The sequence below is a fragment of the Drosophila mojavensis genome, unplaced genomic scaffold, assembly GCF_018153725.1.
Source record: "Drosophila mojavensis isolate 15081-1352.22 unplaced genomic scaffold, ASM1815372v1 contig_36, whole genome shotgun sequence".
Lineage (NCBI taxonomy): Eukaryota > Metazoa > Arthropoda > Insecta > Diptera > Drosophilidae > Drosophila > Drosophila mojavensis.
Window position 1 is genome coordinate 17,006,825 of NW_025318858.1, and position 20,033 is coordinate 17,026,857.

Sequence of the window (20,033 nt, forward strand, 5' to 3'; positions counted from 1 at the left end):
GATTGATGATAATGATGACGAGACAAGTGAGCGAAAGTGAATTAGTTATTAGTTATTACATCTACGAAATGTGTGTGTAGAAGATGATTAGCGCACGCGCTATACGATTATGATTATGATTATGATTACGATAATATGACAAAGAGAAGAGCGAGAGAGAGAGAGAAAGAAAAGCAAAGTATGAAGTTATAACCTACTCCCAATACATTACACTACACTACACACTATTAAAAGTTAACAAACAATAAATAATAATAATAATTATAATAAAGCTAGGCACAACTCTACAATTAATTATTAATAACAATTACTGTGCTTATGTTGAAAACAGCAACAAGATATATACAAGAAGCAAAGCCCCAAGCGCCACAAGCAACAACATATCTGCTTTAAATTTTACAAACAAACATAAAAATACAAAAAAATTAAATTAAAGATAAAACTAAAAAACAAAACAAAAAAAAAACATATACTATTATTAGATGAGTCAAGTTTATTCATTTTAAAACAAACACACACACTCTCACACACACATAATGCTTCCTTTGAAATGCAACATTTTATTAATTTAATATTTTAATTATACACTTTAATTTAAATTAACCAGAAAAAAACTGTACATGTACACAAATAAAACAATATACACAAAAATAAAAATAGTTTTTTTTGTTCAACATTGAAATATTGATAAAAATTCAGTTAATATTTTTAATTATTAATACATTTATTGGCAGCGAAAAAAGTCGAAAAACAAAAAATAAAATAAAGATAAAAAATATTTACTAAAAATGCAGGGAACAATTAAAAATTGTAAAAAAGAAAAACAAAAATGGAATAAAAAACAAATGTGCGCATAAAGTTTAATTGTTTATAAACATTTATGCGAAGTTTTCAAAGAAAAATCAATCCGATCATTTTGTTAAACTTCGCATAATTGTTAAAAACACACACACACACACATATACACATACAGACAGACAGACACAAGCAAACATATTATATTTATGTAGTTGTTTTTAGCCGTGTTAGTTTTTGGTGTTTTTAAAATAGATTGGTGATGTGTATAATAGAGCGCCGTATATAGAAAGCATATAGAGTATATATATATATATATATATATATATATATATATAACAAAAATATATATATTATACGATTATTAACTAATATATTAACTGATCAACTGTATCTGTAGAATGCGAATGGCAATTTTTAATTAACAAATTCAAATTGTGTTGCAATATTTAACAAAGCGAACATTTAATTTGTAAGTTGGATAATGCATTAATCAAACATAATTTAGTACATAATAACTGTGAATGATTATTATCATTCGGATTCTGATTGCGATTACGATTGTTGTCAACAATAAGCTGCTGAAGTCGAAAAATGTTTCCTAAAACGCAGCCAATTAAAAGTAAAAGTAAAATTAATAGTAAAAGCAAAAGCAAACGCAAATAAATTTAATGAAATGCAACAACAACAAATGAAAACATAAATCAGTAACAATACTAAGTAAATAGAAACAATAATGTACTATAATGCAGATACAATATATACACACTATATATACCTACAATATATGCCTATACCGACAAATGAAATTGAATGAATGAATAATTAATAATAATGCGTACATTATACATACAACATAGAATCTATATATATATATATTGTAAAAGTTAAATGTAACTAAATACATACAAATCGATGACGTAGTAAGCACCAAACAACAAATAAACGAAAGAAAAAAAAAATAAAATAAAAAATAAAAAATAAGCAACGCGCAGCATAAGCTATATTAAAAAAACTTGTTCAACATTTTTTTGTTTTAGCACAAAATTTTATTCAACTGTATGCAATTTAATGCCCTTTTAGATGCCTACGTTATTTTCTAGAATTAACTTTCATATGTTTAATAATAATGAGTTGTTTATTTTTTATTTCCCAATTTCATTTATTCACAATAATTCAAATTTTTAAATATTATTCACTAAAGTAGAGTATAGACTTATAAGTTGTTTTTTACCTTTGCTAACTTATTTTCATCTTTATTCAGCTTTTTAATTTCATTAAAATCGATAATGAGCTTCATTTGATATTAAACATTCCAGTGTGGTAAGTGATCAAGGCTCTGTTAACTATAAACAGGCTTTCATCTGCACAAAGCCTTTTTCAGTTGGTCAACTCTGTTAAAATCATGAAATGTTAAATTAACATATGTAAATATAATTTATAAGTGGCGCACTTTTCAGAAAGCACTGCCAGCATAAATCTAACATTACAGACATTGAAGAAAAACACCCTGTATATTACCGTTCAGTGCAAACGCTGCAATTGGTTGTTTAACTATCGCGCAGCCATCGCCGAGAATCATCGGTTTGCTCATGTGCCATCGCTAAGTAGAGAAGCTATTATAGGTAAGTTAGGTAGGTGGGCTGTTCTGCCTGTAAAACCACCCTTAAAGTGGGTACATTTTAGGTAGCTCTATGGAAGCATGGACCCTGGACAGCTGGTTAGGCTGCATTTGTTTGGCAGTGTCTAAAATGCGCTGCGCCTGCCAACAACAGGACCTGGAATTCAAGCTCAGACAGTCCACAAATGACCACAACAGGAGAAACAGGTAAGTGCGATTTTCATTGTGAATGCCATTGCCAATGTCAATTGCTGTGTTTCGTCTCCAGAGCCCCGGCCACGATCTAGCTCGCTGCTGCAGCTGAACGATGATGTGCTGGCCCTGATAGTGGCTCAGCTGAGCGTGTATCAGCAGTTCGAGCTAAGCCAGTTGCACAGTCGCCTGCGGAGCATTGTCCAGGCGCTGTGGCGTACGCGCGTGCGCAACGTGGCGCTGCAGGACGAACTGCTGGGCCGTGCATCTTCGCGACAGTTCCAGGCCTTTATGCTGGCCCTGGCACCGCATCTGGAGCGGCTCAGCTGCCACCAGCTGGATGTGCGCCGGCTGCGTTTGCTGAGTGACCACTGTCTGCCACATGTGATTAGTCTCGAGTGGCTGGGCGTTGCTCAGCAGCCGCGACGTGGACGCGTCCGCTTCGTGGACGAGGATGTGCGGCTGCTGAAGCGCGTGTTTCCATCGCTGCGCAAGCTGAAGCTGCGCGGCTGCCAGGTGACGGGCAAGTATCTGCACGAGCTGGAGCTGCTGACCGAACTGTGCCTGGACGACTGCCAGTATCTGGAGTCGCAGTACTTTCGCGACATCTTTCGGCTGCTGAAGCTGCGCAAGTTCGACATCATGGAGGACTGCGACGAGGTCAACTGCTGTGATTTAGTGGACGTGCAGCTCTGTCCCACTCTCGAGCACATCAAGATCGCCGACTACCATCTGTGCATGGAGTCGGACATCACACAGCAGTTGCTGCGCTTGCCGCACCTAAGCAAGCTGTCCATCTACTCCAAGAACTTTGTCTTCGATGTGCTGGAGCGCATAGCGCGACCCAGCAATGCCGCAGCTGCTGGCATCAAGCAGATCGAAGGCTTCCGCTTCAGTGGACTCCTGCACGACTACGGACGACTCTTTCGCGAGCTGAGCCATCTGCGCCACCTGCGCCGACTGGAGGTGCACGGCCAGTCGGAGGAGGGACAGCTGCAGTGCCTCAGCGACCAAGCGCTGTGCCAACTGGCGGCCCAGCTCCCCGAGCTCAGCGAGCTGCATCTCTGCGGCTACCAGCTGGAGAGTCCAGCGGGTATTTTGCAATTTGTGATCAACTGTCGCCAGCTGCGCATCTTGGACATGACGAGATCGCGCTGCATTGGCAACGCCTTCGTCGGACGCTGCCAGGCGGTGCTGGCCAAGCAAAGCTGGCGCACTCAGCCACTGGAATTGTGGATCAGACAGAGTGACATTGTGCTTAACCTGCTGCAGGTAAGCGTTCACATTAATATTTAATTGATTCTTCAATAATTTACTCATTTATTTGCTTTGCAGAACTTCCGCTATTTGAGAATCGATACCAAACGAATGACCCCCAACATGGATTATATGTCAAGTGTGCTTAAGTTTAGCTTTGTAAGATAGTGATTGATTACCTGTTCCAACTGTGCCTGAGTCTACGGAAATACACGTACATGCATGTCTTTCTGTTTATAATTATTAATACGAAAATTGAATTGAAGACTGAAACATGCATTTTTAATTACAATTTCATCATATAGCTGAGTGGCTAATGTGCTACGATTTCTGAAAGATTATAATATATTTATAGGAAATATTGAATAGCTCCTTATCAGTGTGGGCAGCTTGACGGCAGCATAAAATACGTATTGCCATTAGAGCCGTTTTAACTTGGAAGTCCGGGTTGATGCCTACGTTTAGTTATTGGGCATGGCCCGCCTCCTGTAAACAGAGCGCCTTTCTCTTTCCTCGATGCTCAGAGAGTTGATTCCACGTACTCCCGGGAGCAATCTATTGTTAACCACTAATTTCATACTTATTGATTAGAGGTTCTTCATCAAGATTTTAAATAAGCATAAACAATTGTTCATGGTACGATTGGCTCTGAGCTCCTTTGTAATTTATTCAAAATAGTTTATGTGCTTTCCTTTCCACAGTTAGATATTGTTAGTTGAGTTAGATTTTGATACTCATTATGTTTAAGTAATCCATACGTTGACAGTTATCAGTTAACATACATAAAGTTATTATTATTATATTATTATATTATATTACTTATGCCTACAGCATTTATTACTTACATACACATAACTATATGTGTATGTGTATATGATGGTATAAGTTGAAAGTTGTTGTTCTGTATTTGTGTTTGTATTTGTATAATCTGTACCTCTAGTAATGGTTTTATCAGATCAACGCCATCGGGCATTGCGTCCAAGCGATTGGAACGCGCTTCTTATCAGTGAACGAGTGAACGCACAAAAAAAAAAAAAAAAAAAAAAAAAAAAAGCAAGAAAATAAACAGGAATAAAATAACATTGGAAAACACGAAATTTTGTTATGTTTAGTTAATGCCACGCCCAGACGAACTCGACTGCCCGATTGCCCAGTTTGCCCGGCCAGCGCTGTTAGGTGATAACGCGCCTCGAGTGGAGCGGTGCAATTGCCATGTTGCTCCCAATTCGGGAAATGCTTTCGGCAGTGGCTAAATCATTAAAAGATAACCCTTGCCAAGATTATGGAACTGTCCCAATCAAGCTGTTCATTAACACAGCACTAAGTACAGAGTGCACAAACATACAAATAAAATGTAAATGTAAAAAAAAAAAAGAAAAATAATAATAATAATTTCATATGTTCAGTACACTGATCAAAATTGTGTATAGTCCCCAAGCGGAGCCATTGACCGTTCCATGATATCAATAAAAAGGGGCTACCATTGGGGTTGAACTCTCGATCCGATAGCAATGCATCGTCTCCTCAAAAGTAGGCAACACTTATTTCGCTCAGTGCATCAACAACGACTGTATAGATGTGGGAATACAGTATCAATTCGTGCCTCGCGATCACTGTTGCCTCCTCCGCTGCATAGTCACTCTCTCTCACTTATTTCGTTTAATGTCTTTAGTCTTTTTTCCGACAAGTACTAATATTGGACCTGGCTCCTTCAAGTCGTCAGTCGTTATCAAGTCGGCATTTAGCGCGCATCGCACCTCAACTCGATCGGGCAACGCAACGCAGTGCCAACTTGTAGGACTCGAAAAAAGTACAACTAAAAGAAAAGTGTCGATGTCAATGGAATTGTAACTTGATCAGCGTGAAGCGCGCTTCTTATCAGAGCTGTACTACGACGATAACCCAAATGGACCTTTGAGACTATTCTCAGCCACAGCAGACAACAGAAGACAACTGAAAATACCTTGCGCTTGTCTCTACTGAAAACGTGATTCATACTTATAAAACTAAAAATTTCGAAGGGTAAGTCAGCATATACCCAGGAACACCCAGGAATAATGCCTAAGCACTAATTTATTTTGATTGCTGCATAAATAGTTAGACGCATTTATATTATTTATAGTATTATATATGAATATTATATTGATCATAGACATTTTGAATTCACCTCAACCTTAACTTACCTTTAGACTCTTTCAAATATTTTAAGATCTTCCTGTGGTATGAGATAAATAATATTTAGACTAATGAGAGGAAAGACTAATATATTATTCAATTAGGTTAAAATTACCATAGAAAATTATGCGAAATAAATTAAAAAGTGAACACCTTTCATTTACGTAGACATTAAAAATGAAAACAAACTGGAAATTTATTTTTCTTAATTGACAGATAATAATATATGTTTAATGCTCAAAAGCAATTTTAATGTATTTAATAAGTATTCTGTGTATCAATTTAAACTAAATACATTTCTAATTAATGTGGTAGTTAGCAAAAGGTTATATATGAGATATGAACCAACAAAGGTGAAATTGAAATATACATATATAAATACTGTTTATATACGTAAGTTGTAAGAACCTGCTTAAAATATAACTAATTTTAAGTACGTGCAAATATTTTGCATATCTAACTAGAATCAACTAAGAGATAACCCATGATTAAAGTGATTAACTAATCAGAGATACATTTTGAACTTTATATTGACCATAAAAAATGTAATAGTAGAATATTTTATCATATCAATTTGAGAAGTAGTCCAATAAAATATTCTTAACCCACGTCCCCTACGACAGAAACCTAATTTTAGACTCATTACAGAGCCGACTATCGTGAAGCGAGGGTCATGATGGGAAAAAATCGCATTGCATTGACCAGCCTGGTGGGCTTACTGCTCGCCACCTTGGGTCTAATATCTATTCTAAATTTCGAGCGCATACAGCGACGCACCTTAGAGTGGGTAAGTCTAAAGCGTGCTATAATGGTACATTTACATGGGCTAGCATTCAGGACCTCCTAATTGTCCACAGTTTATGGTGCTCAGGCCCAACTCGATGCTAATCAATCTGTGGCAGACGCCCAGCTTGGGCATGACGGCTAATGTTTTCATTTTTAACTGGACAAACTCGGAACAGTTCAACAATCCCAATGTCAAGCCGCGCTTTGAGGAGCTGGGACCGTACGTCTTTAGGGAGAGACAGGAGAAACTGAATGTCGTCTGGCATCCAGAGAACTACACAGTGTCCTATATGCGCCGCAGTCACTTCTACTTTGACCAGGAGGCGAGTGCACGAAATCTCACGGACTCCATTGTGGCCCCAAATACGTTGAGCGTGGGGCTACTCAACAAGATGCAGAATTGGAACCCGATGCTGCGCACACTGATGTTAATGGCGATCAACATGAATGGCAATGAGCCGACCTTTGTGAGGCCAGCCGATGATTGGCTCTTTAGTGGCTTCGATACTCCGCTGATCAAGATTAGCAAAATGATGCCCACTCGCATGGTGCCGGAGTTACACTTCCCATACGAGCGCATTGGCTATGGCTATCCGGTAAGATGAACCTCAAAGGCTTCCAATGGCATACATGAAGACTAAGGCTCTCACTTACCCATTGCAGCGCAACGACAGTGAACAGATCTATGGGCATCACAATGTCTACACTGGTCAGGACGACTTCAGCAAGCTGGGTCAAATAGCGCGCTGGCGCTACGATAATGTAACAGCAGGTCAGCCCGATTGCAAACTAAGTGGCAGTATGGGGGAATTCCATCCCATTCCGCTGCGACAAGGCAGGCCGATCTCATACTTCGTACCCGACATCTGTCGAGAGCTGATATTGGACTATGCGGGCACGACTCTCTTTGAGGGCATTCCGGCATTCGTTTACAAGGGCACTCCACGGAATATGGCAAACGGTGAGTCGGTTCTCTAGAAACTCTATATATAATATTTACATTCTCAATTTGTAGGCACCGATAATCCTGATCACAGCTGCTACTGCACGGGCAACTGCAAAGAGGTGCGATCTGGCGTACTGAATTTGTCCGCCTGCTGGTATGATGTGCCTATATTTGTCTCCTTTCCACATTTCTATAATGCCGATCCGTACTACGTTGATGGAGTGGAGGGCATGAAGCCCGACAAGGATCGTCATGAGATGAGCGTCATACTGGAGCCCACAACTGGGATGCTGTTGGACATCAAAGCGCGACTTATGATCAGTCTACTGGTGGAGCCTCGTCCAGGATCGTAAGTGTTTCTGATCATTTCCATATGAAATAAAACATCTTAAAGCTCCTCATATTGCAGCATCTTCCGAAAGTCCCGTCGCACTTTCTTTCCACTCGTTTGGGTTGACTATAGGGTCCGCATCACGCCCGATCTGCTAGTCTATCTAAATCTCCTACCTATTTCTGCGCTGATGGGTAAGATCTGTAGCTGCATTGCTGTCGGATTGGGCCTCGTACTATTACTATGGTATCCGCGACAGATCATTTTGCATAAGCACTTTATGCGTAAGATCGATATAGCTAACTTGGAAAGCCGAATGCAGGCCCCGACAACTGGAGATCTTAAGACCCAAGGAGTTGAGGATTCTCCTCTACTCGTGGGGTTGCAGTTTGTGCCGTCGTCCGGTGATGCGTAGATCTTTACAGGTTTATTAAATATAATGTAATGTGATAGGGTTACAGTTATAGGGTTTACACAATTTTAGTCTAAATATAAGGGTTAGAGCCGTAGATATTTTACGGTGCTCTATAATGAAGCTAATAAAATATAATATGCATTTTTCTATCGCTCTCCCTCTCTCTCTCTCTCTCTCTCTCTCGGTTGTCTGTGTGTGTGCTGCATTTGTAGGCAGCTGGGCTCACCTACTATTTCAATTCATTTTCACCGATAAACCAAATCAGTGCAGTGCACAAAGCGCTATGCAATTGCTCTAGAAGCGCCCGCTGACCCAGCGCCCCTCATTCTCCTTCCCGTTCCCATACTCGTTCCCGTTCCCGTTCCCGTTTCCGTTCCTCTCTTCAGTTTTGAGATCTAATGAACATTTACCATGGCGCCTCTGCAGTGTTGTGAGACCCCATTTTATGGCCCCTTGAATATCCTTTTTCGGGACATTTCGTTCATTTGTTGTTGCTGCCTGCATTGCCTTTGTGTTCAATTTAATTGGCCCTGTGCTTTTTGGCCATGGCTGAGAGGCTTCAATTGATTTCGTTTTCGTTTGAATTTTCAGAACTCATCAATTGAAGCTCACGAAGACACAAAATCTTAATTAAAACTTTGCCCAACTTTCAACTTTTGCCGTATAAATAGCATAAAGCAGCTAATAATAATAAATATAATGATAATAATAATAATTCAAACAATTTTATTTCTATTTACCAACTGCTAAAATTCGACTTTTTTAGATGGGCGGCAGCAGAGTAAATCATCTCGAATTTAAATATTTTGAAATAGATAAAGCTATATATTATGTATGAAGAAGTCGACAAAACAAAGCAAAGTAAATACAATTTTTTTCTATTTCGAACTCAGGTAATAAATATTAAAGTTTTTCAATAAAATACAGAAAAGTTTACAAATCATTCTTATATATCTGAAATCAATTTATGTATTTTATAGATTGTGTAATTTTTTTGCAGTCGATTACTTATTTGTAACCCATATTATGTGAATTGAATCACACAAAGGCAAAGTTGAATAATCGCTGGTTTAAAATTTAATTATTTCACTCTATCCTCTCTTTCCCTCGCTCTTTTTCTGTTGAATTAATTCAACGTTTAAAGTTAAGTTGTGGGTATGGAATTACTTGGGCACTGATCGATTTTATACTATCGAAACGAACTGCAGGCTGTACAATAAAACTTACCACGTGAAAAGCAACTCGCCTTGTTTACTGATAAGCGCTTTAAATAAAAAAAGTATTTAACGAACTTGAGTATGCGCCGAGATAAATACACATACCTAAGCGTTTTTTCATTTTGTGGCAGAAATCCGTTAAATAAAATCGAATTCTGACCGTTTCATGTCGATATTGTGCATATTCATAGTAATATAACCGTTTCAAAAACATGGAACCGGTTTTGTCATGGGTGGGCAACGAGCATGGCCAGAGAGCAATAGAGATGGAAAGAGATAAGTGAGAGAGCGACAGCTCTTGAACAATGCGTATGCTCTGTTGCTGCTTACACGCTCATTTGTGATGCATACCCTGTCTTATTATAAAATATCATAACAATTTTGTAACACATGTGTATTTGTGTAAGAGCCACTTGTCTTGTATTTGTGTAAATAAGAAACAATTAATTAATTTCACATTTCCATAATATAACTCATATACAAACATTTACAGTAGTTTGTTAGCTTTTTTACAGAAAAATTTAATTTGGTGAATTATAATCTTAATGAATGTAGAGTATTATGAAGTCGACCAGCATATGATTTTTTGTATATTTGCTTTAATGAGAAATATATGTATAATTGCTGCTTGGTGGCAATTCGAAAACAAAAAATAGTTTCAGTCACAGAACAGGCACGGTGCCGATCAGACACGAATGTTAGCGACGCGTGGCTTTTTGGCCGAGCTCAAGATCAAGTTAACGGTGCGGCGTTGTCTAGTGATTAAAAGTGATGCGAGCGAGTGAGACGGAAATATGCAAGAAATAGACGCCGCAATGCAAACAGAAGAGACATAGAGCAAAACAGTCAGAGCGCATTTGAAGAATCGTTTTAATCGTAATAAATATTTATACTTGTGTAATTTGAATTGAATTCAATTAAAAAGTATTTGAAAACGAAAGCAAAGTAAACGATTGAAAAATGGCATGCGATTCAAACAAAAAGAAGAGGAAGCAGTAGAAGTGACAACTGCAATAAGTGATCAAATAATAGTTGCATAGGCAAAAAATATATCGCCTTTAGAGCTAAAACGTAAGAAATGAAATCCCTACGCTATACTACGTGTTGTTTTTGTCGAGAGCCAGTGAGAGTGAGCAAGTGAGCAAGTGAGTGAGTGAGTGAGCGAGTGCGTGAGTGCGTGCGTGTGTGTGAGTGCCAGTATTTTGTGAGAGAGCACAAAGCGCGAGCGCGAGAGCCTTAATGGCAGAGCGTTGAACAGACATTCCTTATTATCACGATTATAAAGTATAACACATATACTATGTACCTTTTATTTGTTGTTTTTTGCTAATACATTGTTGGAGTTGTGTTTTGCAACCGAAGTCATGACGCATCGTTTGTGAGTTTTTGGATTAATAATACAAATTATAAATACAAATACAGATACACGCTGAGGGAACATACAATGTGTATATACATATATATTCATATACATATGCATATGTATGTTTAACTTATGTTCATTTTGGCACATTGCACTGTTGTTTCGTCTATTTATAGGTATTTTATAGCAACAAGAACAGCAAATAAAGCATATGAGTAAACATAGCCAAACCGCATAACATGTCAACAGGTTGCGGAAGTGACGTGCACATCGGCTCAAGGATACCTGTGCAAGTAAATCATTTTATTCAAAGCCTACTAAAACTGTTAACAATGATCGTTGCTTTTTTTTAACTGCCCTAACCCAGCAACAGCGCGAGCCAACATTTTTTTTTTCTGTCCATGAATAAGTGTTAGGTTCGCGTGATTATTATGTGTATGTATTATGTGTATGTACATATGTATGTATGTATATGTACGTATATTTTTTCTGTAGCTACAAGTGAGTTTGCACTATGTTAAAAAGTCCATAATCTGTGTAAATAACGCGTAAAGTAATCAGAGCGCATAGCAAAAAGAGGCAGGCGTAGGCGGTGCTGCGAAGCGCGGGGCGTTAACGGAGTGCAGCAGTTGGTGCAGATAGGGGAAAACGGGTTTTCTCAATGTTTATTTAACCTTGCTACGTGCATCAATAACAAATGAACGCACGTACATACATATGCACATAGGTATGTATGCATATGTGTACATATAGGCATAGGAATGTTCAAAAACGTTATTGCTTCATCATGGCAAAAATGGCCCAAACCAAAATGACTTACTTGTGTCTCCGACGCCCACCGTCAATCGAACCGGTTAAGAGCGCTACCGCGAATAGTAAAATCATTGAAACTTTCTATAATGTTATGAATTGTAAGTTATTTTTGTTCGGGTTCTCGTCTAGCTATTTATTACTTGCGATCGCATTGTCACATACTATGTACAACATTTGTTGGCAAGTAGACATAGTAAGATTTATATTTACGGCGCAGTAAAGCTTAATGGTGTTGCTCTATGGCGCGTCATCCGCTTAATTTTGATATCGCCTCTCTTAGGCATTGCTCTCTTTGGCCGCTCAAAATTCCTAGAAGAGCCTTTGCCGCTTTCGATAACAATAACGATAAGCCGTAGCTCGCTTAAATGCGAACTCGCACACATGCACACGAATACTAACATGGACTTTAACATTCTCTTTATTTTGTTTTTGTTTTGCTTTTTTTTTTTTTTGCTTATCTGTATGTGCAGGCAGCGTCAACGACTCCGGCGGCGAGAAATCACAAGCGCTTAGCTTCAGTGCAGCGCAGCAAGAGCAAGAGAACAGGTGTAAAGAAGGCAACGAGAGTTGCCTGCAAAACAACAACAAAAGCAACAAGCAAAGCCTTTTGTGCAGGCACGGCCAGAGACGCTGACAGCAATCGTCATCGAAAATCGCAGCAAAAGCAACAAGAGCAGCAGCCAGCAGAGATGACGTCACGTGCGCGCCACTGCGCCTGGCGGCTCAGCATTGTCATTCTGGGCGCTTGCTGCATAGCCGCTGGCGTTTATCTTCTGCGCAACTGGATTGAGATATTTACGCGCATGCGCGGCAAGGTTAGTTGCATATGAATATTTGTTTGTTACATGATTCTCGCATCGTCGCTGCCCGGCCTTATCTAATCGCAGTCATCCTAATTACATCAGTCATTGTCCTCCGTTCGCCATTGAAACGATAAGTTCCATCTCTAAGAGTTCCATAAGAGAGAGTCCAGCTCTCTCACATGTCAATTTGCCGAAACGATGAGAGGTCAACTGAATGTGAACCCCGATCATTAGCATACAATTAGTGTGGCATGGGCGGTGGGAATGGGGGGCTTTGGCTCACCACTTGTCTCTCTTCAAATCAATTGGGATCAATTCCCACAAAGACAGCAAGAATTGAGTGTGTGCAGGTGTTCGCAAAAAAAATATTAAAAAACCCTAGATAAGATACATTTTTGATGGCCACATTACATTTTTTCTATATTTTGGCCAACTGACTAAGTATGCTTAGTTTGGAAGTTTTGAGCAGCTGGCAACGATAAGGACTGATATATCATAATCGTTAAGTGACATGATTCACTGGAGCAGCTGCAGCTGAAATCGGATCGCTGATCATTTTTCGCAATTATGCTAACAACGGAAATATTTAGGTGTGTGTTGCCCAGACAAACAAGAAAACAAACAATTCGAGTTTTTTCCGTGACAAGTAGTTTTATCTTATCTCAAAGCGTACTTATCAATCGCGCTAACTACCATTGGGTGATTAGAGCTGAGAGGTCTGAATCGACCTTGTTGTTGTTGCTCTTTTCTTTCTATTCAATTTTTATGGCTTGCATTTACCGCAAAGCGAATTCATAAAAGGCTTTACTTTTGATATTAACTCAATTAGCCCTTGACCACAGAACACCTGTTTCATCGATTTATATATATACCATATGACATGGGCAACAAATGAAATAAATTCATATTTGTGCATATTCACACGTGCCATTGCCGCAAAACACCTCTATCGCCTTTTTATCAGTGACTCATTTCCTGAACCCGAAACACACACACACACTCACACTCACGAAGAGCAACAATTTTCGCTTCATGATTATAGTTAAAAACTTGAATTTCAAAATGGCCACCTCGGATTTGTTCCAAGTGGTATACACCTAGAATCTAACTATACGATGATTATTGATGGCCCATCAGCCTGGCATTGCTGATAACACTAGACTCACATGACATTTGACTGGACGACTGGAAAATTGCATAGATAGCCAACAATGTAGCCAGAGGTTGTTTAAAACATTTTCAAAGCACACGCAACTTCCCAGTAAGCCTCATAATGTTCCTTCCTGTGCGACTATTGTCGCAGCCGTAAAAGCTGAGCAAAAAAATGATAACATATCTTTTATGTTCCTTAAACTGAGCCAGTTAAATCATGTGAAAATAGTTTCTGGTAATAGCAGGTTGATTGCCGTTAAGGATAATTAATTGTAATTGCTTGACTGAAAAAAACAATTACAATAAATTACCTTTAAATGTAACTAAACGATGCTGTGAATATTAATTAAATAACCCATCTCTATAATTCCATATTGCAGGAAATGGCGCTCAGTCCCACATCGCCAGCGTTTGAGAGCTGGAAAGTGTCGCCGTTGCCGCTAAACTTTGATGTTTATTTATTCAATTGGACAAATCCCGAGGATTTGTACGAGGGCTCAAAGAGGAAACCGCACTTTGTGCAACTGGGGCCCTATCGGTTTCGAGAGAAACCCGACAAGGTCGACATCGAGTGGCACAATCACAATGCTTCGATTTCATTTCGGAAAAAGGCATATTTCTACTTCGATGCTGCGGGCAGCAATGGTACGCTGCAGGATATCGTCACTTCGGTGAACACAGTGGCTCACGTAAGTTTTTTAATAATAATAATAATAATAATTGGTAAATACTAATAATAAGTGAATTCTGTCCATTTCCATAGGCGGGTGCCAAACGTTTAAGCGAATTGAACACGTTGTTTCAATTTGTGGCGTCGACAACGCTGAGCTCCACACAGGAGGTCAGTGAGACGCGGACTGCAGAGGAGTGGTTATTCAAGGGCTTCGTGCATAAGCTGGTGACTCTGGGTAAATTAATAAGCCCGGAGGCTGTGCCGTACGATCGCATCGGCTATCAGTACGGCCGGAATGGGAGCACCAGCTTTGATGGCGACATCAATATGTTCACTGGCGCTGATGATATTCGTAAAATGGGACAAATCCATTCCTGGAACAATAAGACACATACGGGCGCTTACAGTGGATCCTGTGGCAACGTTATGGGCTCCATGGGTGAATTCTTTCCTCCCAATTTGAACACCAGTGACCCCGTCTACCTCTACATGCCCAAAATGTGCCGAGCCGTGCCGCTGGACTATACGGAAACAGTAACCATCCATGGCATCACTGCATACAAATATAGTGGCACTCGGCACGCCGTAGACAATGGCACAATGTATCCGGACACCAAATGTCTGTGTGTGGATGGGCAATGTTTCCCGGCTGGCGTTATTAACGTCAAATATTGCAGCTATAACACATCCATCTTCATGTCCTATCCGCACTTTTATCTGGCCGATCCCATCTATCTGGAAGCAGTGGATGGACTGCAGCCGGAGAAGGAAAAGCATGAATTTTACATGACCCTGGAGCCAAATGCTGGTGTGCCCATGGATGTAGGTGGTGGATTCCAGGCTAATTATCTAATGGAGCCGGTGTCGGGCGTCGCGTAAGTGTATATTGTATTACTTAGGCAACAAAATGAATCGAAATTAATTAGAAATTGTAATTTTAGACTTTATGCGCGTGTGCCACGCGTTTTGCTGCCCCTTATGTGGGCTGAAGAGCGAGTGCGGGTCACTGAGGAAATCGCTAGCAACATTGGTTTAGTTCCACTCATCGTAATGCTGGGCCAGGTATTTACGGGCATTCTCTTAGCCGGCGGACTAATTTGCACCTGTTGGTATCCCACGCGAAAATTGACGAGTCTCTGCCACAGCGACGATCCCAAAGCCAAGGCGGCGGTCCTTCGGCCGCTTACCTCACTGGCCGTTGGCGCCAGTGCCACGGGAGCAACGTTAACTGTGCAGCAGTTATTCCGCCAGAATCCCAGCCACATAGAGCGCGTGGGCGTACGCCTGTTAGATTACAGACGGAGCTCAGGGATAGAAGATGGCGATGACGGAAGTAGCCACGGCAATACCTCTAGAGATCGCCTGATTGAGAGCTGTTCACCAGATGTGATAATTAGCTAACGTAATACATAAATCGTTGCATCCAGCATTTCTGTCGATGCTATATATATATATGAATATATGTATATCTTACCTATATGTTGCCTTAGGGGAGCCAAAGACAAGCACCGCGCCAAGTCTCGCCATTAAGACTCAACAGACCTTAGTTAAGAGTTGTTAGTCTTTAGTCGAGTTGCTTAATTCATAACATTAAATACAATAAGTACCCCACGTTCCACACACATAGAGCAACACTAGAAATAGAGACACACACATCATGCTCACATGGTTTCCTCAGTCAATAGCAGGAGTATCGAGAGAGATTGATAAGATTATTTATTAATTAGTGCCAAAAAGTGAAAGAAACCCCAAACAAAAGTCATTTAACTATTTTAGTAGGCTAACTTCACTCTGTATATAAGTGATTATCCTAGGTTGATAGCCGCCAATCCCATTGTTAAAATTAAAACTGCGCACGTCCAAAGTATTTTTATATATTATATTATAAATATTTAAATTTAATGCATAATTATTTTTGTCTTTGTAAAGCGATTATAAGATGAAGTGATATACAAAGCCTAAAGGCATATTCTTAGATCATTCTCCAGTGAATAATACATTGATAACATAATAAACCAAAACCTTCGAGAAAATAAAATTGAATTGAACAAAAGAAAACAAAAACCATTAAAAAATCCCATAAATTTGTTTATATGCTCTTCAACCAGCTGGAAAAGGCCCAGAAACAAAGGCTGATGAAGCTGAAGCTAACCAGGGAATTGAAGGTGCCAGCACCGTTACCTGTCTTGTGTAAATCCAGCTGCGAGGACAGCTCCTCTGGCACATCCAAGTAGACACGATCCAACCCGAAACTGAAGATTAGCTTCCGCAGCTCTGGCACATTGACGTAATCGCCGTTTGAGGACCAAATGGTCAAGGTGCATTCATTGGTTGCATTGACAGCTGAGACTAGATTGTGTAGTTGTGTTCCGCTATTGGCTGCGATACCGGCTCTTACTGGAAAGGTGATCACCTGCCCGGTAGAGGTTACATTGTTGTCGTTGATGGTCTTCAGCATTGCATCGCACTGCGCCTGAGTGTACACGCCCTCTCGGAAATCGGCGCCCCAATTGGTAGTCCAGCCAATCGATAGAACGGCCTGCTTGTAGCGCATGCAGCCGGCGAAAAAAGGTGCTGGAGCCACAGGCACGGTGCTGTTTTCCTCCACAGGGCCACTGATAATGTCAGCGTTTATCCAGATGGGATAGTTCATCTGAAGGATCATTTGAATATATAGCATTTGTCATGTTGCTTCATAGGGTGGCTTACCTTAGGTATGCTCTCATCCAGTATACCGAGCGACCCCTCGAATACCTCAATAGACTTGAAGTCCAATTTAACGCCCTTCTCGGCGCCCTCATGGAACTCGTTGTGTGCCTTGATTTGATTCAGAAAGTCCTTCAGTGTCAAGTCCGAAGTGTTTGCCGGTGGATGTGCCATAACCGGTAAGACAGGGCCCTCACCATTCAGCTGACCAAGCACAATGTCGGCCTCAATCATATCAATGTCCCCTGTTAAGTGAAGCGTGGATTGGTAAGAGGAAATGAGGCTGATGGAAGAGCTGAGCTATGCTTACCACGAAGCGCCTCAGCCAGCAGTTGTTGACTGTTGACGGCATGGGCCCAGTGAATGGAGGTCAGGTTGGCCGCCTTGGCGATGAGTTTGCCTTTGTCGAATCGAACCATGTCCACTAAAGCATGCTGCGCCTGCTCCTGCAGCACAATATCAACGGGCGCACTAGGTCGCAGTGGATGCGGTGCTGTCAGCTCGTAGTAATTCACGCTGGCGTTCAAAGCAACTCCATTGATTTTAACCACAGAGTGTGCTATTTAAATCAATGTATTTTGTATTACAATAACAACAATCGTATAGAGTGTCATATGCATATAAATGAGAGACTTCTTACCTTTGGGCAAAACGATTTGGAATTGACGCTCACGGAGACAGTCACATGAATGAGGAGCAATTGTTTACTCACAAATAGAGTTCAATTCTCTCTATGTGCGCCTATGGATGTATGCATATACAGTTTGACCAAATGTGTATGGTGTGACAGAGTCGATTTGTGTACATGTGTGTGTGTATAAATATGTGTGTGTGTGAGTGTAAGCACCTCCAGTGCCGGTTTATGAATATTAGTTTTATTAGGGCGCCGTTTACTGGAACAAATGCTGCTGCAGCTGAAATTCAACTGCGGGACATTAAGCTGAATCAAGAAAGAGGAATGTGATTTATGTTTATATTATGAAGCACTGACATATGGATAGCCATAGTGCGCATGCGCCGTATGATGCAAGTGATGCGAGAAGCTGCAGTTGAAAGTTGTTTTTTATTTAGATAAGTTCAAGCATTATTACCGAGCATGCAAATCAGTATTGCAAGTGGCAGTGACCCTTGATAGCCTCGGCGTGGATCTGCGCTATTAATTGCCATGTTCTTGCTGGAGGTACTGGAGTGAAACAATTCCATATTCCTATATTAATCAGTTGTAATAGTAGACTTTGCGATAAGTAAAAGTGATTAAATTTAAAGTACTATTGCTCTTCCTCTTATCGTTGACTTTTGAACATCCAATTAAAATTGATTAATTGTTATGATCTCAACCAACCAAATAGCTAAGGCAGATATATATTATTAGTGCGATTATATAATTTAAATTTAAATTTTGTACAATATTATTGTAAACATAATCTTTTGCTTACCGCGAAACTTTGCGAATTTAATAATAATATTAATTTTTGGATAAGGCCGATAGCTCGGCGAAACTAGCGCGACAAAAGATGGATATCGTTATCAAATTTTTCCGTTTGCCGCAATTTTCAAAAATGATCGGCAAACCGTGAAATGTGAATTGGGCAAAAAGTTCAAGACTAAAAATGAAAGACTAATAATTTAAAACCGCAACGATAATGGTTATCCTTGGTGTATTCCAAATAATAATAATTATATTAGCAGCTTACTTTTGTGCGTCACGTCATTCACATCACTTTGGTTAATGTTCACATATATGGTATCTCGAAGCTTATCGATAGTTGACTCACATTGGCACTGTTAACATTTGCAATTGAATTACCTTCAGTTTAAAATTTGTCCATTTTAATTCCTAAACACTGCCTTAATTGAATTTGTCCTTTCAAAATTAAATGAACTTGTAAGAACCAAAGTGTAATCCTCAGCTCTGAAAACTAAACGCAACAACATCTGTTTTTCTTTTTTTCAGTGTATTACTGTTCAATAACAGTGGAACACAATGTAAAGTTTATTTTGATGTCTCGCAATCAGCTGACGGCTTCTCGCACATAAAACAAAAATGATTATTTATGGAGTGTATATAGTTAGCAAATCCGGTGGTCTCATATTCAATCTGGACAATAATGTGCCACGAATAGAGCATGAGAAGACATTCACATACCCACTGGACTTGGTGCTCGACTACGACCCCAAGAAAATTTCCGTGGCATTCAACCGCAAGGATGGTATCAACGGTAGGTGTTGTCTTTTTTCCTGACGTTCCTCTGTTTAATCACAGTGTTTTGCAGTGGGACATGTGCTGGTCGCCGTCAACGGTGTGACAGTGAATGGTGCCACGCTGGAGGATGGTCGCGATGTGAAGACCATGCTGGAGTCAGCCGACAATTTTCCTATTAACCTCAAGTTTAGTCGCCCCAAGATGACAACAAACGAGAAAATATTTCTCGCAAGTATGTTCTATCCGCTGTTTGCCATTGCCAGCCAACTGAGTCCAGAGCCCAAGAGCTCGGGCATCGAGCTGTTGGAAGCGGACACCTTCACGTTACATTGTTTTCAAACATTGACGGGCGTCAAGTTTATTGTGATCTCGGAAACGGGTCTAAACGGCATGGACCTCTTGCTGCGCAAAGTCTACGAGCTGTATTCAGACTATGTTCTCAAAAATCCATTTTATTCACTGGAGATGCCCATACGATGTGAACTGTTTGACAATAAACTGCAGGAACTTCTATTGCAAGTGGAAAAGACGGGGATTAACAATATTGATAAATAAAATATTGATAATAAAATATACTGATAAAAC

At 39.9% G+C, this 20,033-nt stretch overlaps 4 protein-coding genes across 8 annotated transcripts; 3 read left to right on the forward strand and 1 right to left on the reverse strand.

The window, feature by feature from the left end:
* Positions 1-2,325: 2,325 nt before the first annotated feature.
* On the forward strand, positions 2,326-4,138 carry LOC6577048. Of its 2 annotated transcripts, none has more exons than XM_002002987.4 (4): positions 2,326-2,420; positions 2,482-2,623; positions 2,685-3,880; positions 3,944-4,138. In XM_002002987.4, exons 2-4 carry the CDS (start codon positions 2,602-2,604, stop codon positions 4,031-4,033), a joined length of 1,308 nt encoding a protein of 435 aa, XP_002003023.1. In that variant the 5' UTR covers positions 2,326-2,420; positions 2,482-2,601; the 3' UTR covers positions 4,034-4,138. The 2 variants fall into 2 exon arrangements, with proteins under 2 accessions (XP_002003023.1, XP_043864823.1); XM_044008888.1 differs by having other exon boundaries at positions 2,414-2,429.
* Positions 4,139-5,591: 1,453 nt separating this feature from the next.
* Positions 5,592-16,603, forward strand: LOC6577049. The gene is made up of 11 exons (XM_032728536.2): positions 5,592-5,887; positions 6,689-6,827; positions 6,898-7,422; positions 7,490-7,787; positions 7,842-8,121; positions 8,182-8,514; positions 10,409-10,478; positions 12,382-12,726; positions 14,247-14,555; positions 14,630-15,414; positions 15,481-16,603. Exons 2-11 carry the CDS (start codon positions 6,714-6,716, stop codon positions 15,938-15,940), a joined length of 3,519 nt encoding a protein of 1,172 aa, XP_032584427.2. The 5' UTR covers positions 5,592-5,887; positions 6,689-6,713; the 3' UTR covers positions 15,941-16,603.
* LOC6577051 (protein FAM151B) lies at positions 16,398-18,513 on the reverse strand. 3 transcript variants are annotated; one of them, XM_044008892.1, is made up of 5 exons: positions 18,337-18,428; positions 17,886-18,185; positions 17,556-17,804; positions 17,249-17,490; positions 16,398-17,192 (listed from the first exon to the last, which is right to left on the reverse strand). In XM_044008892.1, exons 3-5 carry the CDS (start codon positions 17,662-17,664, stop codon positions 16,629-16,631), a joined length of 915 nt encoding a protein of 304 aa, XP_043864827.1. In that variant the 5' UTR covers positions 17,665-17,804; positions 17,886-18,185; positions 18,337-18,428; the 3' UTR covers positions 16,398-16,628. The 3 variants fall into 3 exon arrangements, with proteins under 3 accessions (XP_043864827.1, XP_015020970.1, XP_002003026.1); XM_015165484.3 differs by lacking the exon at positions 17,886-18,185 and having other exon boundaries at positions 18,337-18,513; XM_002002990.4 differs by lacking the exon at positions 18,337-18,428 and having other exon boundaries at positions 17,886-18,305.
* On the forward strand, positions 18,337-20,032 carry LOC6577052 (trafficking protein particle complex subunit 4). 2 transcript variants are annotated; one of them, XM_002002991.4, is made up of 3 exons: positions 18,337-18,425; positions 19,200-19,464; positions 19,519-20,032. In XM_002002991.4, the coding sequence occupies exons 2-3, from the start codon at positions 19,290-19,292 to the stop codon at positions 20,001-20,003; spliced, it is 660 nt and encodes a 219-aa protein (XP_002003027.1). In that variant the 5' UTR covers positions 18,337-18,425; positions 19,200-19,289; the 3' UTR covers positions 20,004-20,032. The 2 variants fall into 2 exon arrangements, with proteins under 2 accessions (XP_002003027.1, XP_043864828.1); XM_044008893.1 differs by lacking the exon at positions 18,337-18,425 and adding an exon at positions 19,035-19,130.
* Position 20,033: the final 1 nt, after the last annotated feature.